At 40.3% G+C, this 22919-nt stretch overlaps 1 protein-coding gene across 1 annotated transcript in view; it reads right to left on the bottom strand.

Moving 5' to 3' along the window:
* LOC119735995 (polyribonucleotide nucleotidyltransferase 1, mitochondrial-like) overlaps positions 1–22919 on the bottom strand; it is a 35404-nt gene that overhangs the window by 3393 nt on the left and 9092 nt on the right. The window contains exons 7-23 of the mRNA XM_038209982.1: positions 22499–22660; positions 21191–21377; positions 19079–19130; positions 17800–17857; positions 17420–17516; positions 16090–16192; positions 14133–14203; positions 13155–13191; positions 12092–12155; positions 10329–10418; positions 9092–9145; positions 7424–7533; positions 6526–6597; positions 5346–5490; positions 4110–4193; positions 2597–2703; positions 2125–2180 (exon numbers count right to left, since the gene is read on the bottom strand). Of these exons, the coding sequence (XP_038065910.1) occupies positions 2125–2180; positions 2597–2703; positions 4110–4193; positions 5346–5490; positions 6526–6597; positions 7424–7533; positions 9092–9145; positions 10329–10418; positions 12092–12155; positions 13155–13191; positions 14133–14203; positions 16090–16192; positions 17420–17516; positions 17800–17857; positions 19079–19130; positions 21191–21377; positions 22499–22660 (1549 nt within the window). The remainder of the gene's footprint in view (positions 1–2124; positions 2181–2596; positions 2704–4109; positions 4194–5345; positions 5491–6525; positions 6598–7423; positions 7534–9091; positions 9146–10328; positions 10419–12091; positions 12156–13154; positions 13192–14132; positions 14204–16089; positions 16193–17419; positions 17517–17799; positions 17858–19078; positions 19131–21190; positions 21378–22498; positions 22661–22919) is intronic.

Below are 22919 nucleotides of genomic sequence, written 5' to 3'. Positions count from 1 at the left end.
AAAATTTGGAATGTGAAAGACGGCGAAATGTACAAAATGATTGCAAAACATCATGAACATATTGCAATACCATGCACAATTTTGTTTTGTCTGTGCGTGCTGCACAAGGATTTATATTTCCCACCTGTGAAGGGATGGAATGCTGCTGTTTGTTTTTAAAAAAAATGAAAAAGTCTGAATTCAAGCTACATAGCCTGATAACTGGCATCCCTCGTCTCATTTGTAATTGAGTTAGTTTCAGTATCTACAATCCTGGCCAAATCTCGCTGGGCCCCAAAGCCCCCGTTCAATGTTGTCTCTCATTGTGCGGTGTGTGCTCCATCAGCTGGAGAGAACAACATTGACCGGGGGAGCGGGGGAGTGGGTGACCGTGGCAGGCTCAGGAAGTGTCCCAACCATTTTGGCCAGGATTGTAGGTCCTGCTACAGAAAAAGCCTTGTCACCTGCGTGTTTAAATGTGCATTGTATTTTTAAGTTTTGCTGTTTTATTATTATCTATATAATAATACGCAAGTCTCTGTTTGGATGTTTGTTCAGGCTTATTCTTGGAAGTGGCAGGTCGCACGGCGCTCAAACTCCGTGGGTGGGTTCTAGTTTCCTAAGTGCTTGTACAGTTGTTGCTTGAAGGGTAGTTTGTCAATGATCGATGTAATATTCACAGGTAATTGGTTCCACTCGGTTACAGTCCTTGGAAAAAAGGAGTATTTATAACAGTCCTTTCTTGCTTGTAGTCTGAGGAAGGTGTTTGCGTTTGAGAATCTAGATGAGCGTGTGGTCGGGCGTAAGATGGTTAATGCCGGGAGGGCCAGGTGACCGTGTAATCCATTGTTGAAGACGTTGAGGCGGTGCTCCTTTCTTCTCAATGAGAGAGTATCCCATTTAAGTGCTGAGATCATAGCTGATGGGCTGCTCTTGTAGTCGTAGTCTCAGAACACAAATCTTGCTCCTCTACGTTGGACAGCTTCAATCTGCGTTATCTGATCTTGTGTATATGGATCCCAAGCAGCCGAGCTGTACTCTAAGTGAGGTCTAACAAATGTGGTATAGGCCTTGGTTTTGGTTCTTCTTGAGCAGATGGAGATGTTGCGACGTAGAAAACCTAGGCTGCGGTTAGCAGTGGAAGTGATCTTGTTGATGTGTTGATTCCATCTGAGATTGCTCGTGATGTCAACGCCTAAGTATGTATGACTAAGGGAATAAATGTGTGCTCCGGAGGTTTTTATCACTCGTTTAATACCGCTTAGAGTCTGGGTGCTGATAATTACCCGAGCCGGAGGCGAGGGTAATTATCAGCACCCAGACTCTAAGCGGTATTAAACGAGTGATAAATACCGACCGAGCACATATTTATTCCCATTCATAAATACCTTATCCGTAAAAAAATTTCAAATAATTCGTTCAAAAAATCCCGATTTTGTTCAACAAGTTCACTTCATGCTTTTTGAAACATCCCTCTAGCAAAATAATGGAGTGTTCAGCTGGCGAGTAAGATGTAAACAACCCTTTTATGGAGATTGACGCGCGCGTAACATGTTCTGCGCGATGTCACGCAGAACGCACCTGGGGCGTTGCGTTTTGAATTTAGAACTATAAATTTCTGACTCGCTTGTAGTGTTGCGCATGCCTACGTGAGGATTGTGAACGTTCAACCAATGAAACGGTAAGAGGCACTGGATTTTTAGGAGTCCACATTTTATTGTGACACTGGAAAAGTGTTTAAGACCAGCTAGCCATGTCTTTATCATCCGTTTAATACCGGCCATGTGACGGGCTCTCGACCAATAGGAATAGCTAAACTGTCTGAGGTATTTATGAATGTCGGTTTCCTGAAGGGCATGGTTCATTTGAATAGCTTTGTATTTGACTTGAGAGTTGAGACTGGATGACTTGACTGACTTGCGGTTGACTTGTGATGGCTGTGTGCTGGCGCAATGCATATCCTATTAAAAATCGTTTGATCTGACATGCTGTCATTCAAAAGAAGGGTGACCAACTTGTTATGGAAAATTATCTCTGTACACAGATAATAACAGTGGTATTTTAAGATGTTTTTGAGTGCTGCTGTTGAAAGGAATCAGAATAAATACACAAATTGAAAATGGTCAGATGGAGTTGCATGCTTACTTGACTTCGATGATTGTAGCAACATATATAGCACCAAATGCAAGCTCAGGTTCTCTCTGAAATCGAAAATAAATACAAACAATAATGAATAAAGGATTTCCGTTGTTAAAGAAACACTGTTCATGATCTCCAATAAATTCATTTTTTTCCTCTGATAATGGCGTTTGACCATTTAAAAAAATTGTTATTTTTTTTTAAACTTTGGGTGTTTGCAACCCTCCAAAAAGTTTTTAGTTGGGGTTGCTTTTGAGCAGAAACAGATCTATCCTGTGAGTTTCAGACATTCAAAATGTCTGAAACTTAAGAGGGGATAATGTTTCTGACATCAGACCAAATGTCTGAAAGGGTTACCAAATGTCTGAAATATAATCATCATTATTCACGTTTTTTTGACATTTTGTCCGTAACAAAAGCTTTTCAGACATCCACGGTTTATAGTGAGCGTATGTCAGTGATTTCAATGGAATCTTACATCATCCTGCAGCAGTTCCTCTATCTTCTCCTTGGCTTCATCCATGGCGCTGGGCGTCGGCGCAAAGACGGAGAAGTTACTCTCATCCAGCTGGGAGATTGTCACACCTGAGGAGAAATTGGAATTTAAAGTAAAACTTAGAAAATGTGTTAGCAGTATCCGACACATAAAACATCAGTATCAGCTTAAACAAAATGAAGCAAGGGCCAGTTAACTCATAGTGCAGAAACAAACACATGTGTGATTTTGTAAAGGTTTTAAAGGGTCATGCGATGAAGAGTTCTTTAGGAACACATTTTGAGCAACTTTCTACTCCTCTTAAATGTACGAAAAGTATTTGAAATCCCTTTGTGGTTAATTTTATTGAAAAGTGCACTTCTAGATCTTTAAACATTTAAAGGGAATATACAACATTTGCAAACATCGAAAAATAAAACTACCCAGTTTTTACGAAATACCTAAATAGGATGTTGGTAATTGACAGTTTAAAGCATCCTGTAAAATTACGGCACCTGGTGTGAAGTCATTTTCAAGAAAATGGTATTTTTGTAAAAATTTCCAGCGGTGGTCAGCCGACCACCGTTGGAAAAACCTAACTATTTTTCAACTACTGCTCCAAATTTACCATTAATTCAGTCCAAATTTTGTTTGCTATTGGTTACATGTTCATGAACGGGTGCAGGCCAGCTAGACTGGTACCCTTACCTTACAATTTTCCAGCATCTGTAAACTGATCCATTTTATATTTAGTGGAGTCAGGGAACCAGACTACTTGAACAGTTTTGTTTTTCTTGGTTTTTCCAGCATTTTCGAACACAAAACTTCAAACATGTCAGTGTTACAATATTTGATCTATTATACTAACCCCTGAAATATTTCATTTCTGAAAATTACAGCAAAAGCCAATGATGTACATTCCCTTTAAAATTGTCCATACTTTTTCCGGACAACTGAAAGGGCTGTTGCTGTGATGTCATTTCAGGAAGACACTGTTCAATTTAGGGGTTCAATTCTGTTCAAACGGAACTCAAAATGTGCTCATTGAAAAATGTGTGAGAAAGGGTTGCTCACTGGCTTACTGCCATTTACTTACACAACACATCACCAAAGCAAAGAATATTTACGACAGCAAAATATCCAACATTCTAGCAAAATAATTGTAACAATGAGTTTTCTACCCTGAATGACATCACGGTTTTGCTCATGAATACGAAAATTTGCATCAGCATAAAAACAAAAAAAGCACCAAAACACCTTTTCATGGCAAAACGAAAAATTGAAAATAAGGTTAATTATACAATGGGACACAAATTTGAAGGAATGCATTAAAAAAAAAATTACCTTGCATGGGCCCTTTAAGATATTTCAAATCTGGCAACTTCCGAAACAAATTTGTCATGACATCAAATTATATCCACCAATCTTTCAAATCCTTTTGCCACAATCCTGAAACGGCAAATTTGTACACCGAGTCAAACTTACCCAAACTCGGCCACCAAAATCTGTTGCTTACCTGTCTCCGCCCTCAATTTCTTCAGGTTATAGCCTCCAGGGCCCACAAACTTTGACCTTCTAGCGACAGGAACGTCAATGGTTTCTGAAAGTATACATAAACCGGTACAAATCATCACTCTGGTATTATGGGAAATGAGCTACTCTTTTATTGTCAGATGAAGATGGTACACACATATTGACTGATAATGATGTGAACCGTTCATGAAGCAGTCACCATTTATATGATGTGCACAAAACAGTAGCATAGTGCCTTTTGGTAGGAATACATGTGCATCCACAGATACTGAAATTTGTATCCTTGTGGACACATTTCTTTGTTTTCGTGTACTAAAGTTTTCGAGTTTGAAAGTACAGTTTCAAAATGCTCTTATTTTAACCATAATTAATTTCATTGGCTGAAATTCGAACTTAATATCCCTGTTCTAAAACTCTACCATTTGCGACAGATCAACATACCTTGGAAATTCCTAGTTATTGAGTAAAATCCATGTATCTATTTCGTGAAAACCTTGTGGAGACGAATTCGTCTATAGAAATTGCCTTGTGGAGACGTATACAATCTTTTGTGGTGCTTGCCTTATCCCTGATTTGAACCCATCGAGGTAAAAATGTGGAATGAAGCGTTCAGTCCATGCTTGATTTCACTCTGAGGTTTTCTTCCCATCTCTTAATAACGAAGATTTCTTCATCACCCTTTTTCCATAGATTTCTTAAAAGTTTCGATCCACAAGACGAGCCTTTACACTTTTGAGGAACCCTAGTTCTCATAACAGTGTCACAAGCTCCTGATACGAGCTCTGTAATTTTAAGTCCCAAAAAGGTCACTTTCCATTTTCTTCTTAACCGTCCAATAGTCGTCTGCACTTCAACACTCTTTAAAGTTTTAAACAATGGTTGTTTTTGCCCATAGAGTTAGCACCCACACTTCTGTGGAATATGGAAAACACAAATCTCTCCACATTTTGTGTGTGTGGTTTAAAGCTCAGGGCAAACAGGTGAATTTAGTCATGCTTCACTATTATTCTCCACATTGCCTTTTTAGGGGGGAGGGGCAAGTGACTCTCTGTGTGACACAGTTACTTTAACACTGAAGGGTTTTAATTGGTTTAACACTTGACTTCCCACTAGGAGGGTTAATATGAAAACATTATAAAGACATAAAATGGAAACATATCCAGATTTACCAATACAGGGCCATGGTTGTGAAACAGAGCCAAAAGATCTCGTTAATTACCTGTCACAGGGCTGTTTTCTTTGCGGTCCTCACGTGGTTTCTTCAGCGCCGTTGCCATGATGGTCAGAATCTCGCTCTTTGCCGACGTCGCTTGCTGAATAGCTTCAGCGATGATCTTCATTGGAATCGGTAACTTCAAATCGGTCTGAAAGGGTGTGGACAATTTTTACAAACCATTTTATTCAAGGTACCCATATCTACAGCTGAAAGCCATTATAGGTAAGGGGCTACAAAAATATTTTACAAAGAAGGGCACAAGGGTTGCTTGGCCCTCTAACCTAAAAACAGACAGTCTGTGCTAGAGGGTAGCCAGGCATGTTTCCACAGTCATACGGATGAGGCAAAATCCCAAAAAGGGAGGTGGGGGGGGGGATGGGGCTTGACACGATCTTTTTACTGGCAGCGATGTTCAGAGGACTCCGGCCTTTAACCATGTCCAGGCCCAAAGCCAGTTTTAAACATACTTGTTTAAAACCGGCCAAGCAAATATTTATTCCCCTCATAAACACCATTTGGTCAAAAAGTCAAAACAAGTCGAAAATTATACATTTCCAACGATTTTGTTCAATAATTTTACTTCATGTTTCGTGAAACACCCCTCTACCTACATGTATGTTTAAGGTATGTGCCTCTCGCGAGTAGTACTAAAAATCTCCTTATATGGAGATTGGTGTGCATGTGGCGCGCACTGGGCGGTGTGACGCAGAATGCAGCGGTGCTACTGTAGTGTGAATTTAAGACTATGAAATACGGACTCTTTGGTAGTATTGTGCATGCCTAAGTGAAGATTGTGAATGTTCAACCAATAAAAGAGTAAAAGGGACCAGATTTCATAAGAGTCCAAATTTCAAGAGGCATCGGCAAGTGTTTCAAACCAGCCGGCCAGTGTTTTACCAACCAGTTGAAACCACCCACACGGTGGGCTCTCTACCAACAGAAATGGGTAAACTGTCTTAGGTATTTATTAATAACGGATAATACACTGGCATTATTTGTAATGGCATATTTGCTGACAACAGACACATTTTGCTGATGACAAACATTAAAACAGGTGGGGGTTACAAATTTGCCTTTTGTTTTATTTCCCCTTTATGTATCACCCCCTAAGTGTCCGCCACTGCTTTCCAGTTTATTTCTTGAAACTCATCCATGGATCCTGCTACAACTCTGTGATTGTTACCTGCAATGCTGTAACACCTTTCCTAGTCCCGGCCATTTTGAAATCCATATCACCCATGTAATCCTCAATACCCTGTGAGAGGAAATTACAGAAACAATATCTTAAGTTGAATATGCACTACAGAGTGGTCCAATTTGTTTGTTTTAACACTTTTGCAGAGGCAGATTTCTCAAAACTTGGGAGGCATGTTGAAATTGTTTTAAGACATTCCTAAACTACAAGATGTTGGTGGTATATGGGTGAAAACAGCGTCGAAGATAAAGCTCAAGTTATGAAATAGCAGCCATTTACAGAAAATTGGTCAAAAACTAGTTTGTCCACACAAAGGTTTATGGCAGTCATGTAGACCTAATTTCATTATTGTATGAGGTAAAACGTCTGTACTAGAAAGCTAGGTTCGAGTCCCACCCGAGTGATTTTTTTTCCAACTTTCACTCGGGAGGTAACACACAGAGTATACAGTGTTTATACGTCGGTGAAGGGCAAAAACCTAATTTGATTTACATTAATGAAGTTCTTTTGCTATTGTGTTGACCATATCTCATAGACTTGCATGATGACAAGCTGGTTTTTACCATCTTTCTTTCAACCATCACCATTTCTTAATTTAGGCTTTATTTTCAGCGCTATTTCACCATAAACCACCAGGATGCTGTAGTTAAGAATATCTTAAAACAATTTTAACATGTCTCCCCAATTCCGAGAAATCTGCGTCTGGAAAAGTGTCAACTTGTTTTGGACCACTCTGTATAAGTCTTACAAATCTTCAGTATCAAAATTTATGTTGCTATCTGATGTATTTGTAAAGCATAAAAAGGGATGTACCTAACTATGACGGCTCAATTCACTGCCAAATAACGGTTTCTAAAGGACGGGAGTACAAGCCAAATGTTCTTACCAGGAGATCTGTCAACAGCCTGTAATCAATAATGCTATGTGGATCATCAGGAGAAGTGGCCGCAACCAGACCAATCGCGACACCAGCCACCGGGCTAGTGATGGGAACTCCTAAAACAACAGAACACTTTAACAGTCTCATTTCTTCCACTGTATATGTTGAATTCTTTAACCCTAAAGGGGCCGGGGGGCTCAACTTTTTCTGCGATAGCTTCAAAAAAAATTTGTTCGTGACCCGAGCTGTTCTGACTTTTTAGCCTCGAGCCTTGCCCATCTTTTGATACCAAAAACATAAAAATCGGACAAAGGGTTGCTGCTCAGCGAAAACTTTTCCTGCGCTACGCGCCGTGAAAACTGAATTTTCCCAAACAGGAAGTGTACACAGAGCAGTTTAACTTTTCCCCCTCATTTAAGATGTAACTTGTCTTGATGAGTTTAATAAGGGAATAAATGTGTGCTTGAGAGGTTTTAATCACTCTGTTTAAGACTGCTTAGAGTCTGGGTGCTGATAATTACCCGAGCCGGAGGCGAGGGTAATTATCAGCACCCAGACTCTAAGCGGTCTTAAACAGAGTGAGTAATACCGACCGAGCACATATTTATTCCCATTCATAAGTACCTTTTCGGTAAAAAAAAATCAAGTAATTCCTTTAAAAAATCCCGATTTTGTTCAACAAGTTCACTCCAGCTTTTTTAAACATCCCTCTAGCAAAATAATGGAGTGTTCAGCTGGCGAGTAAGATGTAAACAACCCTTTTATGGAGATTGACGCGCGCGTGGCACGTTCTGCGCGATGTCGCGCAGAACGCACCTGGGGCGTTGCGTTTTGAATTTAGAACTATAAAATTCTGACTCACTGGCAGTGTTGCGCATGCAACACTGATTAATCCTTCAATTTAAATTCTGAAGTCTAACGCTTCAAGTTTTGACACAAGTGTATGTTACAAATCCGCATTTCATCCCGGGGTCTTTGGTAATCTTTTGAACAATCCCTTGATAAAAGTCTGTCCATAATCAACATTTTTCTTTCACACAAAAAAAAGCTTCATGTTTTTGTCGTAGTACCTTCTGTGCCTTCTCAGTACCGCCATAACCCGGGTTCAAATCCCACCAAGGTTGAAATATGAATTGGGTAGAGTTTGCCTTTAAATTTTATGCCAGGGATTTCTTAGTCTGAGTATCATCTGTTGTTCAACGGAGCCAGAACGCAACAACGTCTGATATATGTGTGCAAATGCAAATTTATGCGACCCCGCGCGCCAGCCTATACGAGTCGACTTTAGAAATTGTAAAATCTTTGTGCAGAAATGTGCACTAAGCTGTTGATTGGTCAATTTAATTGGTGCCATGTTTATGTAATACAACAACGGGTTACCGAAGACCCAGTAGAAGGCGCCCGCTGAATGGTCAGAATCTGGAGGTCAAGACGCGGTCTTGTTTTGCATAGTTAATCGCCGGACCTTCATGCGTATCATAGACGCTTGTGTGCAAGTGGATATTCCATAGACTAGGGATTTCCTCCCACCTCTAAGAAATTTACCGTTTTTTTTCCTCATCTGGTCTCCCTCTAGGTTTCTTGAGAGTCCCACGCTAAGGTGCCTGTGTACTTTTGAGAATCTGTTCTGATTTCATTACCAGAACAAAAACTACATAAAAAGGGCAAACTCACCTGCATCCATGAGTGCAAGGCTTCCACCACAGGCAGACGCCATTGAGGAAGATCCTGTAAAGACATGCAAGAAAAAAGGCAGAGTCTTAATAAAACAAATTATTATTTTAAACACGATGTCTCAATGACCCCAAAATGTCAGAAAATTAATCTCTTGATTTGGGGGAAAAAATGACCCATTAATGAACACAGAGATTTCAGATTTCATGTGTCAATTCATATGACCATTCAATATCTTACACAGTGTGTAAAGTTTAAAAGACTCTGGCACAATCCACAAGATCAGAGGATGATCCCTCAAGAAATTAGACACTGGTCTTCTTGATAAAAACAAAATTGTTGTCATAACCCCAATTCATAATACGTTAGACAGTTTACCCATTCCCATTGGTCGAGAGCCCGTTATGTGGCTGGTCTAAACGGATGATAAAGACATGGCTGGCTGGTCTTAAATACTTTTCCAGTGTCACATGAAATTTGGACTCCTATGAATTCCAGTGCCTTTTACTGTGTTATTGGTTGAACGTTCACAATCCTCATGTAGGCATGCGCAATAATACCATTGAGTCAGTATTTCATAGTCCTAAATTCACAATGCACTCGCCACAGCTGCATCTGCGCGACATGGCGAAGTACGCGCGCCAATCTCCATAAAAGGAGTTGTCTACATCTTACTCGCGAGCTGGACACTCCATTATTTAGCTAGAGGGGTGTTTCGAAAAACATGAGAAAACTGTTGAAAAAAAATTGTTGGAAACTTTTAATTTTTTGACTTGTTGTGACTTTTGGACCAAAAAGGTATTTATGAATGGGAGTAAATTTCTTGGTCAGTATTAAACACTACATGTATGTTTAAGACTGTTGAAGGTTGGAGTCTGGATGCTCATAATCGCCCATCGGCATCCAGACTCCAACCGGTCTTAATACCTCCCAAGCACACATTTATTCCCTCATTCAAAATGTTGTAGCGACGCTCCTGCAAACAGGTTGGGGAACATAGTTTACAAAATTACGACTACATTCATTCTGAATGTGCACAAACATGTATAGTTTTGGCAACCATCTCTCTTCATAGTGCATAGAGTGCATTGCCTATACAGAAATCAATGCCTGCATGGGATGACTGTATTTAGTATGGCAGCAATATCGAGGGGTAAAATGCATCAGCATTGTACACAATGATGATCACATCAGTATACAGTGTTGCTGACACACTCACAAGCTAATTACCACCTACCATTGGATTCTAGTACTTCACTGGTCAGCCGGATGGTGAATGGGAAATCGCTGGGGATGACTGGCTTGAGAGATTTCTCTGCCAAAGCACCTGTAGGCAAACATGACAGACAAATAACTCCATTGAATTGTACTCTCTGACAAAACACTAATATGCAAGAAGCAAATACATGTACCATTTGTTGCTGGAAGTGTACTACTAAAGGCCCGTTTGAGAAGCTGTGCTACTGCCTTGCCGAACTCAATTAATTTGGTGTTTTTTTTTAATTTGGCAGAACCATTTGGCTAGGCAAATTGAGTTCGGCACGACACCACCCTTTGGCTCGACAGGGCTACCGCACTATCGTCATTCCGAATGGCAGTGGCACGGCACTGTTCTAAATGCCGTGCCATTGCCGTGCCGAACTCAATTCAATGCAAAGTTGGGGCAAACAGTTTAAGAATGTGCATAGCCGCATGCTCACAATACCCTCTCTCGCATCCATGCCACAGGGAGTGAAATTGGCGCGAATACTTTGATCGCGCTCAATGTTCATCGAACTTCTTGAACTGCTTTAACCTGGCCCATTACTCCAGATGCTTTGAGAATCGACTATTCAGTTTGTGCGCGGCTATTGGTAACCAGCGATGTAACCGTTCCCTGTGGTCTGGTTCCAAGTAGTCGACTAGATAGTAGTCCAACCTTCCTTCGTTCAAGTGAAATGGTAGTTGGGATGGCTTTAGCGGTTAAAAAAAGGTATATGTTTTTAGGCAAACTTTTTTTAACTGCATATACAACTCCTGGAACAAAATTCCATCTAAGGCCAAAAAAAAAAAATATTCGGTCTCTGGTCAGACCAAAGTTCCCGAATTGACGCGGCCACGCGGCTTTTTTTTCTTTTTTTTTGCTTTTTTTTTTTTCTTCAAGCTTGGATTGTACAGACAAGGTGGGGTACTATTTTGCTTTTTTTGGTGTCCTCGTGTACATTGGTGTCCTCCATAATTTGCCTTGGTGCTTTCGATCATTTGCCTTGGTGCAATTTCCCATTCCTTGGTGCTCTTTGGTAAAAAAAATTGAGGAGGTGCGGAAATAGAGGGCGCTGTTGGAGCTACGCGCGGAACATTTACCCGTATATTTTTTATTGTGCTAGTGCAATAATTTGTGGCCGCTTTTAATTGTAGTTTTTCCTTTTTCTTTTTGTAATTTTTTTCTTTGAACAGTATTTCTTTGTTTTCTTCGGTTGTTTGCTTGTTGTTGTGCTTGTCCCCTGTTTTTCGCTTTTGATGTGTGAACAAGGGTCCCCATTTAGTGGGCCTGTGTGCCTGTTCGGGGTTTCCCTTTTGCACCACATGTCATTTCTAATGTATTTGTGCAATGAAGGTAATAAAATAAAATAAAATAAAATAAAATAGTTGAACCATGCCTGAACTTGCCCCGAGTGTGCACAACCCATAATATCTTTGTAGGTACATAAACAGGGTTCCTTATGGGGTAGAAACACAATAGAACAATAGACCCCACAAGGAAGTCTTTGGAAATCAATCTACCCCATAAGGGAAACGCTATGGAGTTTGAGATTTCAACAGGAACAAAGGAAAACAAAAGAAGGGAAACAAAGGTCTTCCCCACAAGTATATGTGGGCAAGGCTCACAGGCACAAGTTGGCAATGATATTATGTGTGTTTCATATCGCTGTCACAGTTTAAGGGGGTCCAAACTCTTGTTCTCAATCAAGGTCTAAAAATAAGGCTTTATCTTCAGTGACAAGCCCAACTCCTCCTTACCATGACCCAGTTCTCTTCTTCCTGTTGATAACCGTCCCGTCTCATTGGTTGCATAAGGTGGAAACTAAAAGTAAAAACAAAAATAATTTTTAAAATACATAAAAGCTTTGGAAATTCCAAAGAAAGAGATTTGTTTTAGATGTTTATCTTTTAACTGATGAGTTAACTTAAAAATCAGTTATATCTACAACACTGATTTTGACAAAACAACAAAATTATGACACCACTGTACGCCAGTTATAACTTCATGATGAAGGAAATGCAAAATGCATTTGACTTCAAAAAACATTTTCAGTTGGCCGGGTTGATATGTGTTAAGCCTTTATAGTGAATTTGCAGAATGGAGTCGCACAATTAACATTTCGCATGGCATCAAGTATTAACCAGCCTTTATTGATCAATTTTTAGAATGTCTAAAATCACAGGACAATCAGAATGTTTAAGGGAAAATGCTGCCTGTTCTAACTTAGCTTTGGTCAAGGCATTCGACGATAAAGTGATGATTGATGGTTGGCCGTGAGCATTAGTAACTGTATGCGATGTATTCACACGTACTGCATGAAGCGAGAACAGCGATCTAACGCCACTGGGCTGCAATTTGAAAATCAGCTGGTGCTGAATGAACGCCTTAGAACATCTGTGTTTTTCTCTATTTTGTCACTGGATTTCCAGCGACGCCCCTGTATGCGAATAAAGATGAGATTATTATTCAGTACTTGGTCAGATTATTATTCAGTACTTGCAGGCTCAAATTTTACATGGACAGAGAGCTGGACCGACCATCGACCATCGGACACTAGTGTCGAACGCTTTGACCTAGTTCTTACTGAAAATATAAACAATTCCCATTGGAAATAGTGTAGGAATGCCATCTGTTCTCACATGGAAATTTTTTTCCTTTGAATATATTTACACTAAACATGCTATAACAGAAACATGTTGTTCAAGCCGGGTGCATGCTAGAAACACTGCTGGGTCCCGACTGAGTACAAACAGTGTTCAAAAGGGACCGTTCTTTAATGAACTGGAAAATTTTGAGTTTTACGATGTCACAAAAACGTACCTCATAATGTAACATAAAATTCTTGTCCTTCACTCCCCTGTCAAGATAAACAAAAACAAGAGACGAGTGCTTAAACCATGGAAACTGCAGTTAAAAACACGTGGGTAACTCTATGGACTGCAGTGCATGAGCGGTAAATGCTGGTGCTTTGTGATGGCGTTCAAGGGCACCAGTGGTATGGACACACCACATGTGCATACTGGTTCGTGCGCGTATGGCGTGTAAGTAAAACATGACTAATTTTGTTAGGACTATGCACAAACCTGTAACGTCTTTGCATTACTGTTGTGCAAACCCGACCCAAAACCGAGACCGACCCGACCTGAAACTGACTTCGGTTTGGACCGGGTCAGTTTTTCCATATTTCAGTCGGGTCAGGTCGGTTCCGGTTTTGCGTTTGCGATTTTTTAGGTCAGGTCGGGTCAGTCAAGCCATCTTGTAAAACGATGTGAATAACCCCAACAAACTGACACAGTTTGGAAATTCACGTGGTGCATTAACCCTTACTCTCTGAGGGTAGTTTACTGCATGTCAGTTGGTTATGCCAATGCCCTCCAGCTGCAGTTATTTGGCAGATAACAAGTCTTAACAGTGAAGGCTCCAATTGGCAGGAGTTGGAGGCCCTGGAGGGTGCCTGATACTGACCAGCTGGGGGCACTCACTTTGTTATCAGAGGACTCTCATTGTTCTCTGTGGCATGTATTGGAGTGCCTGTCCAGTTACCCTTGAAATGACATGGCAGATATTGGAGGGCCATGCAAAAAACATAGGAGATTTTCTTGAGGCACAATTGGCATGCGTTGGAGGGTCAAGTAGGGTAAGGGTTATTGCAGGGTCACTGTGCCTGGTACTGCGCGCGTACTACCATGTCAACCCACCGCGCAGTAATGCATGTGGTTTGCGGTCTATCATGCACAGTATATAACTCTACATTTAACAATCACTTAACATACCACTAGACTTGTCTCATATACATACCCAGTGATTTCTAGAATCGGGTCGGTTCTCAGTGCTGATTCGATGGAGTCAAACGTCACAGTACACATACACTAAAGGGCACATACAAAAGGAAGAAAGCAATTTTAATTGTTTAAAAACTATGAATCAGGCTCACTGCATACGATGCGATGCCAATATTGATAATGATGCCAATATTGATACAATTGATAATCTCAGGTAATGAGTCATCAACAATTTGCAAAAGATTTTTTTTAAACACTGTTTGCGTTATTGGTCACTTTTCCTTGGTATCAAAAATCTTAGAAACTCTGTGCTGTGATGGGATTCTTATGTGTTTTTTTTTCACCATCGGATGCATGTGGTCAACCTCATCAGCTTATACGCACCCTAGCACGCACAAGTCTCCATGAGGTACAACGCTGATGACAAGAAGAGCCCCCCATGCCCTCTCACGGCAACAAAGGATGCAACTTGAATTTTTGGCCTTGTTGAGGTAAAGTCATTTTGGGGTTATCTGCTCCGTTCACAAGCACCCCCTCACCGGCAAAGAGAGTACAGTTGGGGGTGGCCGACCGACGCCATCTTGCCTGACTGCAATTTCATTTCCTGCGAAGCGCGGCCACTGCGTGTATTGTACATAGTACAAATCCCCCGGTGTATGTGCGTCACACACAAGGAACGGTGCGCGTCAACCAGCGAAATGTCCCGCCCATGGGACGTCGTTGCTAGGTAAAAGGGCGCCCTCCTTGTCGGCGCACAGAGCCCATTGGGGTGCTGTTTCCAATTACCGAACTTTCAAGTCCATAATGCCTTCCGTTTAACATATAGCAGGGTATACCTTGTGCACAATTGTGCATGTTTGATTCAGGTTCTTTGACAAAAGGATGAAACTTAGATACATGCTGTTTTACGCTAGAAATTGACCTGTAATGAGGCAAAAAGGTGTAACTATACAAGATGCGTCTTTTTGCCTTATTACATAGTATGCTTTATGCTCATCACCAAAGGGCAATTAATAGTGCATTGGATATGCTATCTCAAGATATATCCTTTTACCAAATTAACCCTGTGTATAATGTTTGTGATACTTCATGGGAAAATGCTGCAAATGGTTTAAAGGGAATATACATCATTTGCTTTTGCTGTAATTTTCAGAAATGGATGGAATTGGGGGGTTGGAAATATATAGCAAATATAGTTACACTGACTTTTTTGAGGTTTTGGGTTCGAAAATGCTATAAAAACCAAGAAAAACAATCATTTTTCTGTAGTCTGGTTCCCTGACTCCATTTAAGAAGAAACAGAGCAGTTTACATATATTGGGGAATTGTAAGGTCAGGGAATCAGTCTAGCTGGCTTGTACCAGTTTATAGGTGTGTAATCGATTGCAAACAAGTGCAATGGTCAACTGGGGCCAGTATTTGAAAAAAAGCCAGTTTTTTCCAACGCTGATCGGCCGATCAGCGTTGGAAATTGATACAAAAATACCACTTTTCTTGAAAATGACAGTATACCAGGTGCCATGATTTTACAGGATGCTTTACACTGTCATTCACTAACAGTCCAGCAAGGTATTTCAAAATGATTTGGTAGTTTTATTTTTTGATGTTTGCAAATGTTGTATTTTCCCTTTAAAGTTGCTTCTTTTTTTTTTAAACCAATGATGCCAAGGAACTGAAATTTCTACTTTATGTTTACAACATGTTGTGGAAAAAAAATGGTTTAAGTGATGGTAAATACATGCAAAAAAACATTGAAGACCTTGATTTTTCTCGAAACGCGTTTTACCAAGTTATACATCCTTTTGCCGTGAGAGGGTACTGTGATCAGAGCAGTAAGGCAGAAGATTAAAAGTCAATCAAAGATTATACCCGATTTTCATACCAGATAACTTGAGATAGACTGGTGACTTTTACATGCTTGACAAATTGATTGCAACTCTATTAGTCACAGACTTGGCTAGTGAATTTCTCACCTGCGTTTGTCCCCGCTGGAAGAGTGCTGAACCGTGGAGAGGCTTGTACAAGTCTACCTCACACCGGATATCTCTAAGCTGCTTCAAATCCCGCCCATCACATCTACAAAAGACAAAACGCATGAACGAACGTTGGTTCAAAAATGACCTACTTGACTTCAAAAGGAAGTGTCTTTGGAAGACAACAGACTATTAAACTGAATGACCATTAAACTAAATTGCCTCTCACTGCTGTGGCTTGGGTTTGATTCCCGGCTTGGGTACAGTTAAAAATAAGGGAATAAATGTGTGCTCGAGAGGTTTTAATCACTCTGTTTAAGACTGCTTAGAGTCTGGGTGCTGATAATTACCCGAGCCGGAGGCGACAGTAATTATCAGCACCCAGACTCTAAGCAGTCTTAAACAGAGTGTTTAATACCGACCGAGCACATATTAATTCCCATTCATAAATACCTTTTCGGTCAAAAAAAATCAAGTAATTCGTTCAAAAATCCCGATTTTGATCAACAAGTTCACTCCAGCTTTTTGAAACATCCCTCTAGCAAAATAATGGAGTGTTCAGCTGGCGAGTAAGATGTAAACAACCCTTTTATGGAGATTGACGCGCGCGTAGCACGTTCTGAGCGATGTCGCGCAGAATGCACCTGGGGCGTTGCGTTTTGAATTTAGAACTATAAAATTCGGACTCACTGGTAGTGTTGCGCATGCCTACGTGAGGATTGTGAACGTTCAACCAATGAAATGGTAAGAGGCACTGGATTTTTAGGAGTCCACATTTTATGTGACACTGGAAAAGTGTTTAAGACCAGCTAGCCATGTCTTTATCATCCGTTTAAGACCGGCCACGTGATGGGCTCTCGACCAATAGGAATGGCTAAACTGTCTGAGGTATTTATGAATAAGGGAATAAATGTGTGCTTGGGAGGTGTTAAACACTATGTTTAAGACTTGGAGTCTGGAATGCTGATAATTACCCAAGGCGTACTGCGCAGTGACATGCAGATGCAGCTGTGGCGAGTGCGTTGTGAATTTAGGACCATGAAATACTGACTCAATGGTAGTATTGCACGTGCCTATGTGAGGATTGTGAACATTCAACCAATAAAACGGCAAAAGGCACCGGATTTCATGGGAGTCCAAATTTCATGTGACACTGACCAGTCAGCCAAAGACCAGTCAGCCATGTCTTTATCATCCGTTTAAGACCGATCATGTGACGGGCTCTTGACCAATGGGAATATGCTGTCTTAGGTATTTATGAATTGTTTTTCAATGTTTGAATATTCTCAGCTTAGGTTAACATATTGATTAATGTAACATATATATTTACCTTCTGTCTTGCTCCAGTATAAGACTACGGAAGACTTCTTTGGCAACTGCACTAAACGCTTCATTGATGAGAAATGGCTCCTCCGACGGAAATAATTCTGTGAAATAAAATAATTTTCGATGTAATACAATGAAACACAATTATTCTGTGAAATTACACATCCTTGAATAACAGCCACTGGGATTGTACTAGAGCCTAATATTGCTTTTTATTTACACCAAAAGAAAGAATGCTGCACATACGTATGGGAGCACTGAAACCAAATTTCATGATCTCCTACTCTCCCATTGGTCAAATCACTGCACATGGTCTTGATATATGCACCACAAAAATAAGCTTATTCAAGACTCTTAAATACAACAAAAATACTGCTCATTCACCTTTGATATGATCTAGAAATTCATCCTTCACGGCAGTAGCTGCATTGTCTCTTGAAAACTGTTGAAAAGGAACGAAAAGCACACTGACAAAAGCTGCTCTATCTTATAACAATAAGGGCAATTCCACGGTTACTCACGTTACATTTTTGATGTACTTTTGAGTTTCCTTGGGCTGTAATGACCTTACTGAAAAGGTTTAATAACTGTTATCCCCATGGTAGATAGAGTAGATCTAGACCTACCTACCGGTAAGCACCAAAGATGGCATCCAGAAAAATGTGTTATGTATGATAAACGAGACGCACAAAATCGGTTACTCACGTTACATTTTCGTAACGTGAGTAACCGATTTTGTGCGTCTTGATACTCTTGGGTAGAGAGAGGTAATTGTGATAAAGCGTCTTTCCCAGGAACACAAGCACCATCGAGCACTATGGGCTCCGTGCGCCAACAAAAGAGGGCGCGTTTTTATCACTTTTGAGAGCCCCTTGGACCAGACACCACATGTGCGTACTGTACTGGTTTGCGCGCGAAGTACGTTTTACGCACGACTTATTTTATCCTGAATGTGCACAATGCTAAGCCATAGCATCTTTGCGCGTGAGCGTCAAGCGTCGTCGCGCGAATACATTCGACTTAAACTTGCGATGGTCTTCCACATTAATCCCTGCCCCCAACAACTTTGAATCATTCGAAATATGCAGTGGTTGAACCGGGAACCAGTCTAGGTCACCCATAACTCTCTTTTTCTGGCCGTTGAAGGGGTATTTGTGCCCGGAGCCCACAGATTGATAGGGTCAGTGCCTATTTTTTCCAAGTGTAATTCCTTTTTTTTGCGCTATTTCACACAAGGCCCCATTCATTGGGAACAATTTTCATTTTATTTGTCCAAAGCGATTGAAGCCAATATGTCTTTTTGAATAAAACAGGGAAAATGTGAAGACAGCACAGCTAACAAATTGATTCATCCCTTCAAACAATTTGGGTTTCTGATTTCAACTTTTTTTATCCTCCAATTTTTTAAAAGAGATAAACAATAGTTTGTTTCCAGTACAATTTGGCTAGTATTTTGTTTTTATTTTTACATAAAAAAAGGCATCCCTGAAAGTTCCTACTTCCAAAAAAGACCCCTTTTTTTCTACCTCTCTTAGTAACAACTGAAATCAACACGAACGAAAAAATATTGCAATTCATTTTACTAAATGTTGACAGGCACGATTCGCAATTTTCCATTATTTCTAAATTTGGTTGTTTTCTTTTCAAAGAATATAAACTTTACCTTATCATGTGTTTCATCTGTATAGACTTCACAGTACTTGTCTCTTGTTAATCTGTAAAACAACGAACAAGAAAATTGTCAAATCGAACCAGTATTTCACGTATCTCTGTAGGTTCATAAAAGCAAAGTGGACTATTTGATCTACACAAATTTGTTTCCTTTTTTTCTCAAATTCTGAAACAATAAAATCCTGGAAGCAGGCGTATATTTGTTTCAATTTCATAATGAAGTACGTCAAAGCTTTAACTCAGCAAGGTACAACAAGACATTTTTTTTAACAAAAATAAGATTTGTCAACAAAGATAAGATTTGTCAACAAAGATAAGATTTGTCAACAAAGATAATCGACCATTTTCACGTTGGGGCAATCTTCATATGTTCCCATTCAAATCAACGTAACCAAAGCGAGGCTGGAAGGAAAAATAGTCTGGTTCCTTTCTGCACTAAAAAAAACCATTACCATTCAGTACTGTTACTGGGTACAGGGAACATGACAGAAATGGTGGCAGCACGATAAAGGTCTATCTCCCCCCCCCCCCAGAATTTGCAGAAAATGAGTGAAACAAAATGATAATTTCCGACAAACTCTTCACCATCAGTCACTTAAACAGGCAAAATATTGGATTTTTTAGAGAGATGCAACCTCTGTTCGCTCTCTTTTAAACATGCCTCTGCCATGAAGCATCCTCATTAACTTCACATTCCCTTTTCACATTTACAAATTTGTAAAATTCGTAAAACATACTAAAAGATTAGCTAACATGTAGTCCAAGACTACATTGAATCGTATTTCCTTAATACAGCTTTCCTTAATCCAGAATTCAGCAGCGCTGCCCAGAAAATTCCTCATGCGCACTGTATTCAAGCTAATGCACTTCAATGCATTCGCATGAGGTATGCTCTGAATTTCCTGGGTAGCACTGCCAAAGTTCCAAAGACTACATTTGATTCAACTTGTAGATAATGACCATTTGTGACCCGCTCTGCAAAAATGAGTCACATGTCTCCAAAGCCACTTTTGAGCTAAAGGTCTTTGAAAGAATGTTGCACAGTGTTTAAGCAATTGGAATCCTCAACATTTTAAATTCTACACAATGTCCATTTTCATCAAACCAAACTGTTGAGGATTCCAATTGCTTAAACACTGGCACCCTCCAAATTCGACTGCGCAGTCATGCTGGCGTGCGCGTCTCGCATACGCACAAGTACCATGCCCAAGTGCCGTATCACGCATGTAACCAGAAATTTTGGGAAGTCATTTATCCTTGTGTAGCAGAGATGCCACAGGGTCTGCTTGAAAAAAACGGAACTGGGTCTGCTTGAAAAAAACCGGAACGGCTGCTTGAAAAAAAACTTTTTTTGTGTGTGAAAAAGCCACTCCGTGTCCGAGACAAAGTCCCCGTTGTCATCTTGATCTTGTAGCCAAGCCAAGCTCTGTTTATTTTTTAATTTTGCTTCTATGGCCTTTAAAGCTGTCAGTTCGTTCAATCACTTTGACTTTTTCCATATTCCTAATATTTATTCTGCCTACCCGAATTTCCAACGTAATATTCGACACGAAACGTGCATGATTCCACAACACTGCTGTCGGTGTACATGATCCTTGCACTACGCGATGCGCTCAAGGAAAACATGGTTGGTACCCGCATTTTTTGTATTCACATATATCACTGAAATCGGAAACCACCGATAGCTGAAATGATGGACTTGATTTCCAGGCTGAATGCTACGTGTGCTTAGCACACAACACGCCCGCACGCGGTGAAGCACGCGCGACGCGGCGTTGTATACTGCGTGCAATAAAGTACGTTGGCCGCTTGTATCGCATGCAGGCTCGGCAACAACATACACAAAGACTGTTTTTAAGACTACTTCAACGAACAATGTTGTGCCATGTGTGCGCCTAAATGTACTAAATCGAGGTAAAAATCAATGCATTTCCACAGTTTTTCTTCTCTTTTTCTGGTTAATTTGACGGCCGGAAAAACCGGAATTTTGTGAGATTTTTTTTAAAAACCGGAATTCCGGTTAAAACCGGAAAAGTGGCAACTCTGGTGTAGGGGATCCATGCTTAAAGGGAGAAATAACGGTTCTGTGCCAGCATTGCCTTACCTCCTCACAGCCTCTATAAGTTCCTCAGATGGAGTAAACAGCTTCTCAGGCACTCTCTTCTCCTTGCCGCATCTCTTGGTCAGCCTTTCGATCTGCTGAACGATGACCTGAGTCTCTTTCAAGCCAGCCCGGATGGCCTTGACAAAGTCATTCTGCAGGATGTTGTCGGCTGAAGCTTCTAGCATCACTACAAGGGAGAATGTTAAGTCTTCAAATGTAAATACAGATTTTCCCGACTTTATGTCACATTTATAATATACATGCAAGTCTTATTTTAGGGGAAGGTTTCAATATTAAGGTCGAAAATAATTGTGAAAAAAATTGTGAAAAAAATTAGGGGTAACCCCTTATTTTTGAATGACCATCTGTGGACAAACTACTTCCCTAAATTACCTCTTGGCCTGTTGGCTATGTAGCATTATATGCATTGTTTAACAAAGGGCCCTTTTCTACTGAATTCACGAGACTGTTACTATAGGTGGCACGGATAACTCTCTGCTGCTACTTGTTCTCTGAAATTATTCCGAATGACTGCAATTAACGGTCAATATTTTGACAAAGTCTGATTCTTACTGCATCATTGAACTTTTTAAGTACGTAATTCAAATCTTAGACATGATTCTGGAACAGGGACATTCTTTGGTCACTGTGTGACATAAAATTGGGCTCGTCTGATTTTTGAAGCTTTAGCCTTTGTAAACTTTATCTGACACATACTGCCTACCTCAGGGTAGAGTTTCTACTTTCACAAATTGTGTCAAAATATTAGGAGGGGTCATCAAAGTTTGGTCATGTGTGTGACATCAGACGAAAAAAATTTATCCGGCCCACATCAGAAAGTTACACTCTTCTCCAAAGTTCTATGGACACACACCCCCATACTTATTTGGGAGCAAGACTAGTCTTTTGCGATTTACAGAAGACATAAACAATGTACACCCTCTGCTTTAGTTTTACTAAATGGGGATTGTTCTGTGGTCACGTGTGTGACATTTTGATCGGTCACGTGTGTGACATTTTGATCGGTCACGTGTGTGACATTTTGATCGGTCACGTGTGTGACATTTTGTAATTACAATTATGCTAATTTATGCACGGAAAAACCAACTTATAAAACTTCGTAAGAAATTTGCATTTTTACTTACTAGCAAACTTTAGTGAACAATAATCTTTTGTATTACATCACATAAAAACTTTTTTTCAAAAAAAAAAATTATTTAGCTTCAACTTCTGAATAATAGCCCACCACCAGTATGAAATAGATGAAAATAAAATAGGTTTCTTAGTCAAATCCAAGAAGCAAGTCACCTATACTGCTCTTCCTTGCTCCGGTCACCACCAGGTTGAGACGGCTCTTGCTCAACTGTAGCCTGGTGGGATTGATGACGATGTCGTCATCGACCATCCCCACCCTGACCGCACCCACGGGACCACCCCAGGGGATGTCTGACAGTGTCAATGCCGTGGAAGCTACACAGACGAAGGAGGAAAGAAAAGGGGCAAGAAAGTTGTCAGAAGATCACTTCTTAACTCTGGCATATTCAAAACTCAAAATTAAAATTCTGAAATATATCTGAAATGAGTAACCTCATCTGTGTTACAGGTTACATTTACCTCCAACACTGGGCAGTAACCTTCTGACAAATTGTTGGATCTCTTGTGCATGTGCAAGTTGAGGAAGCCACCCAAATATACAGTCAAAGTGACTTGGCTGAACAGTTCTGAATTA

This window comes from Patiria miniata, unplaced genomic scaffold, assembly GCF_015706575.1.
Source record: "Patiria miniata isolate m_02_andy unplaced genomic scaffold, ASM1570657v1 HiC_scaffold_10, whole genome shotgun sequence".
NCBI lineage: Eukaryota > Metazoa > Echinodermata > Asteroidea > Valvatida > Asterinidae > Patiria > Patiria miniata.
The sequence above is the reverse complement of the archived record's forward strand: the minus strand, read 5'-3'. Positions and strand labels throughout refer to the sequence as shown.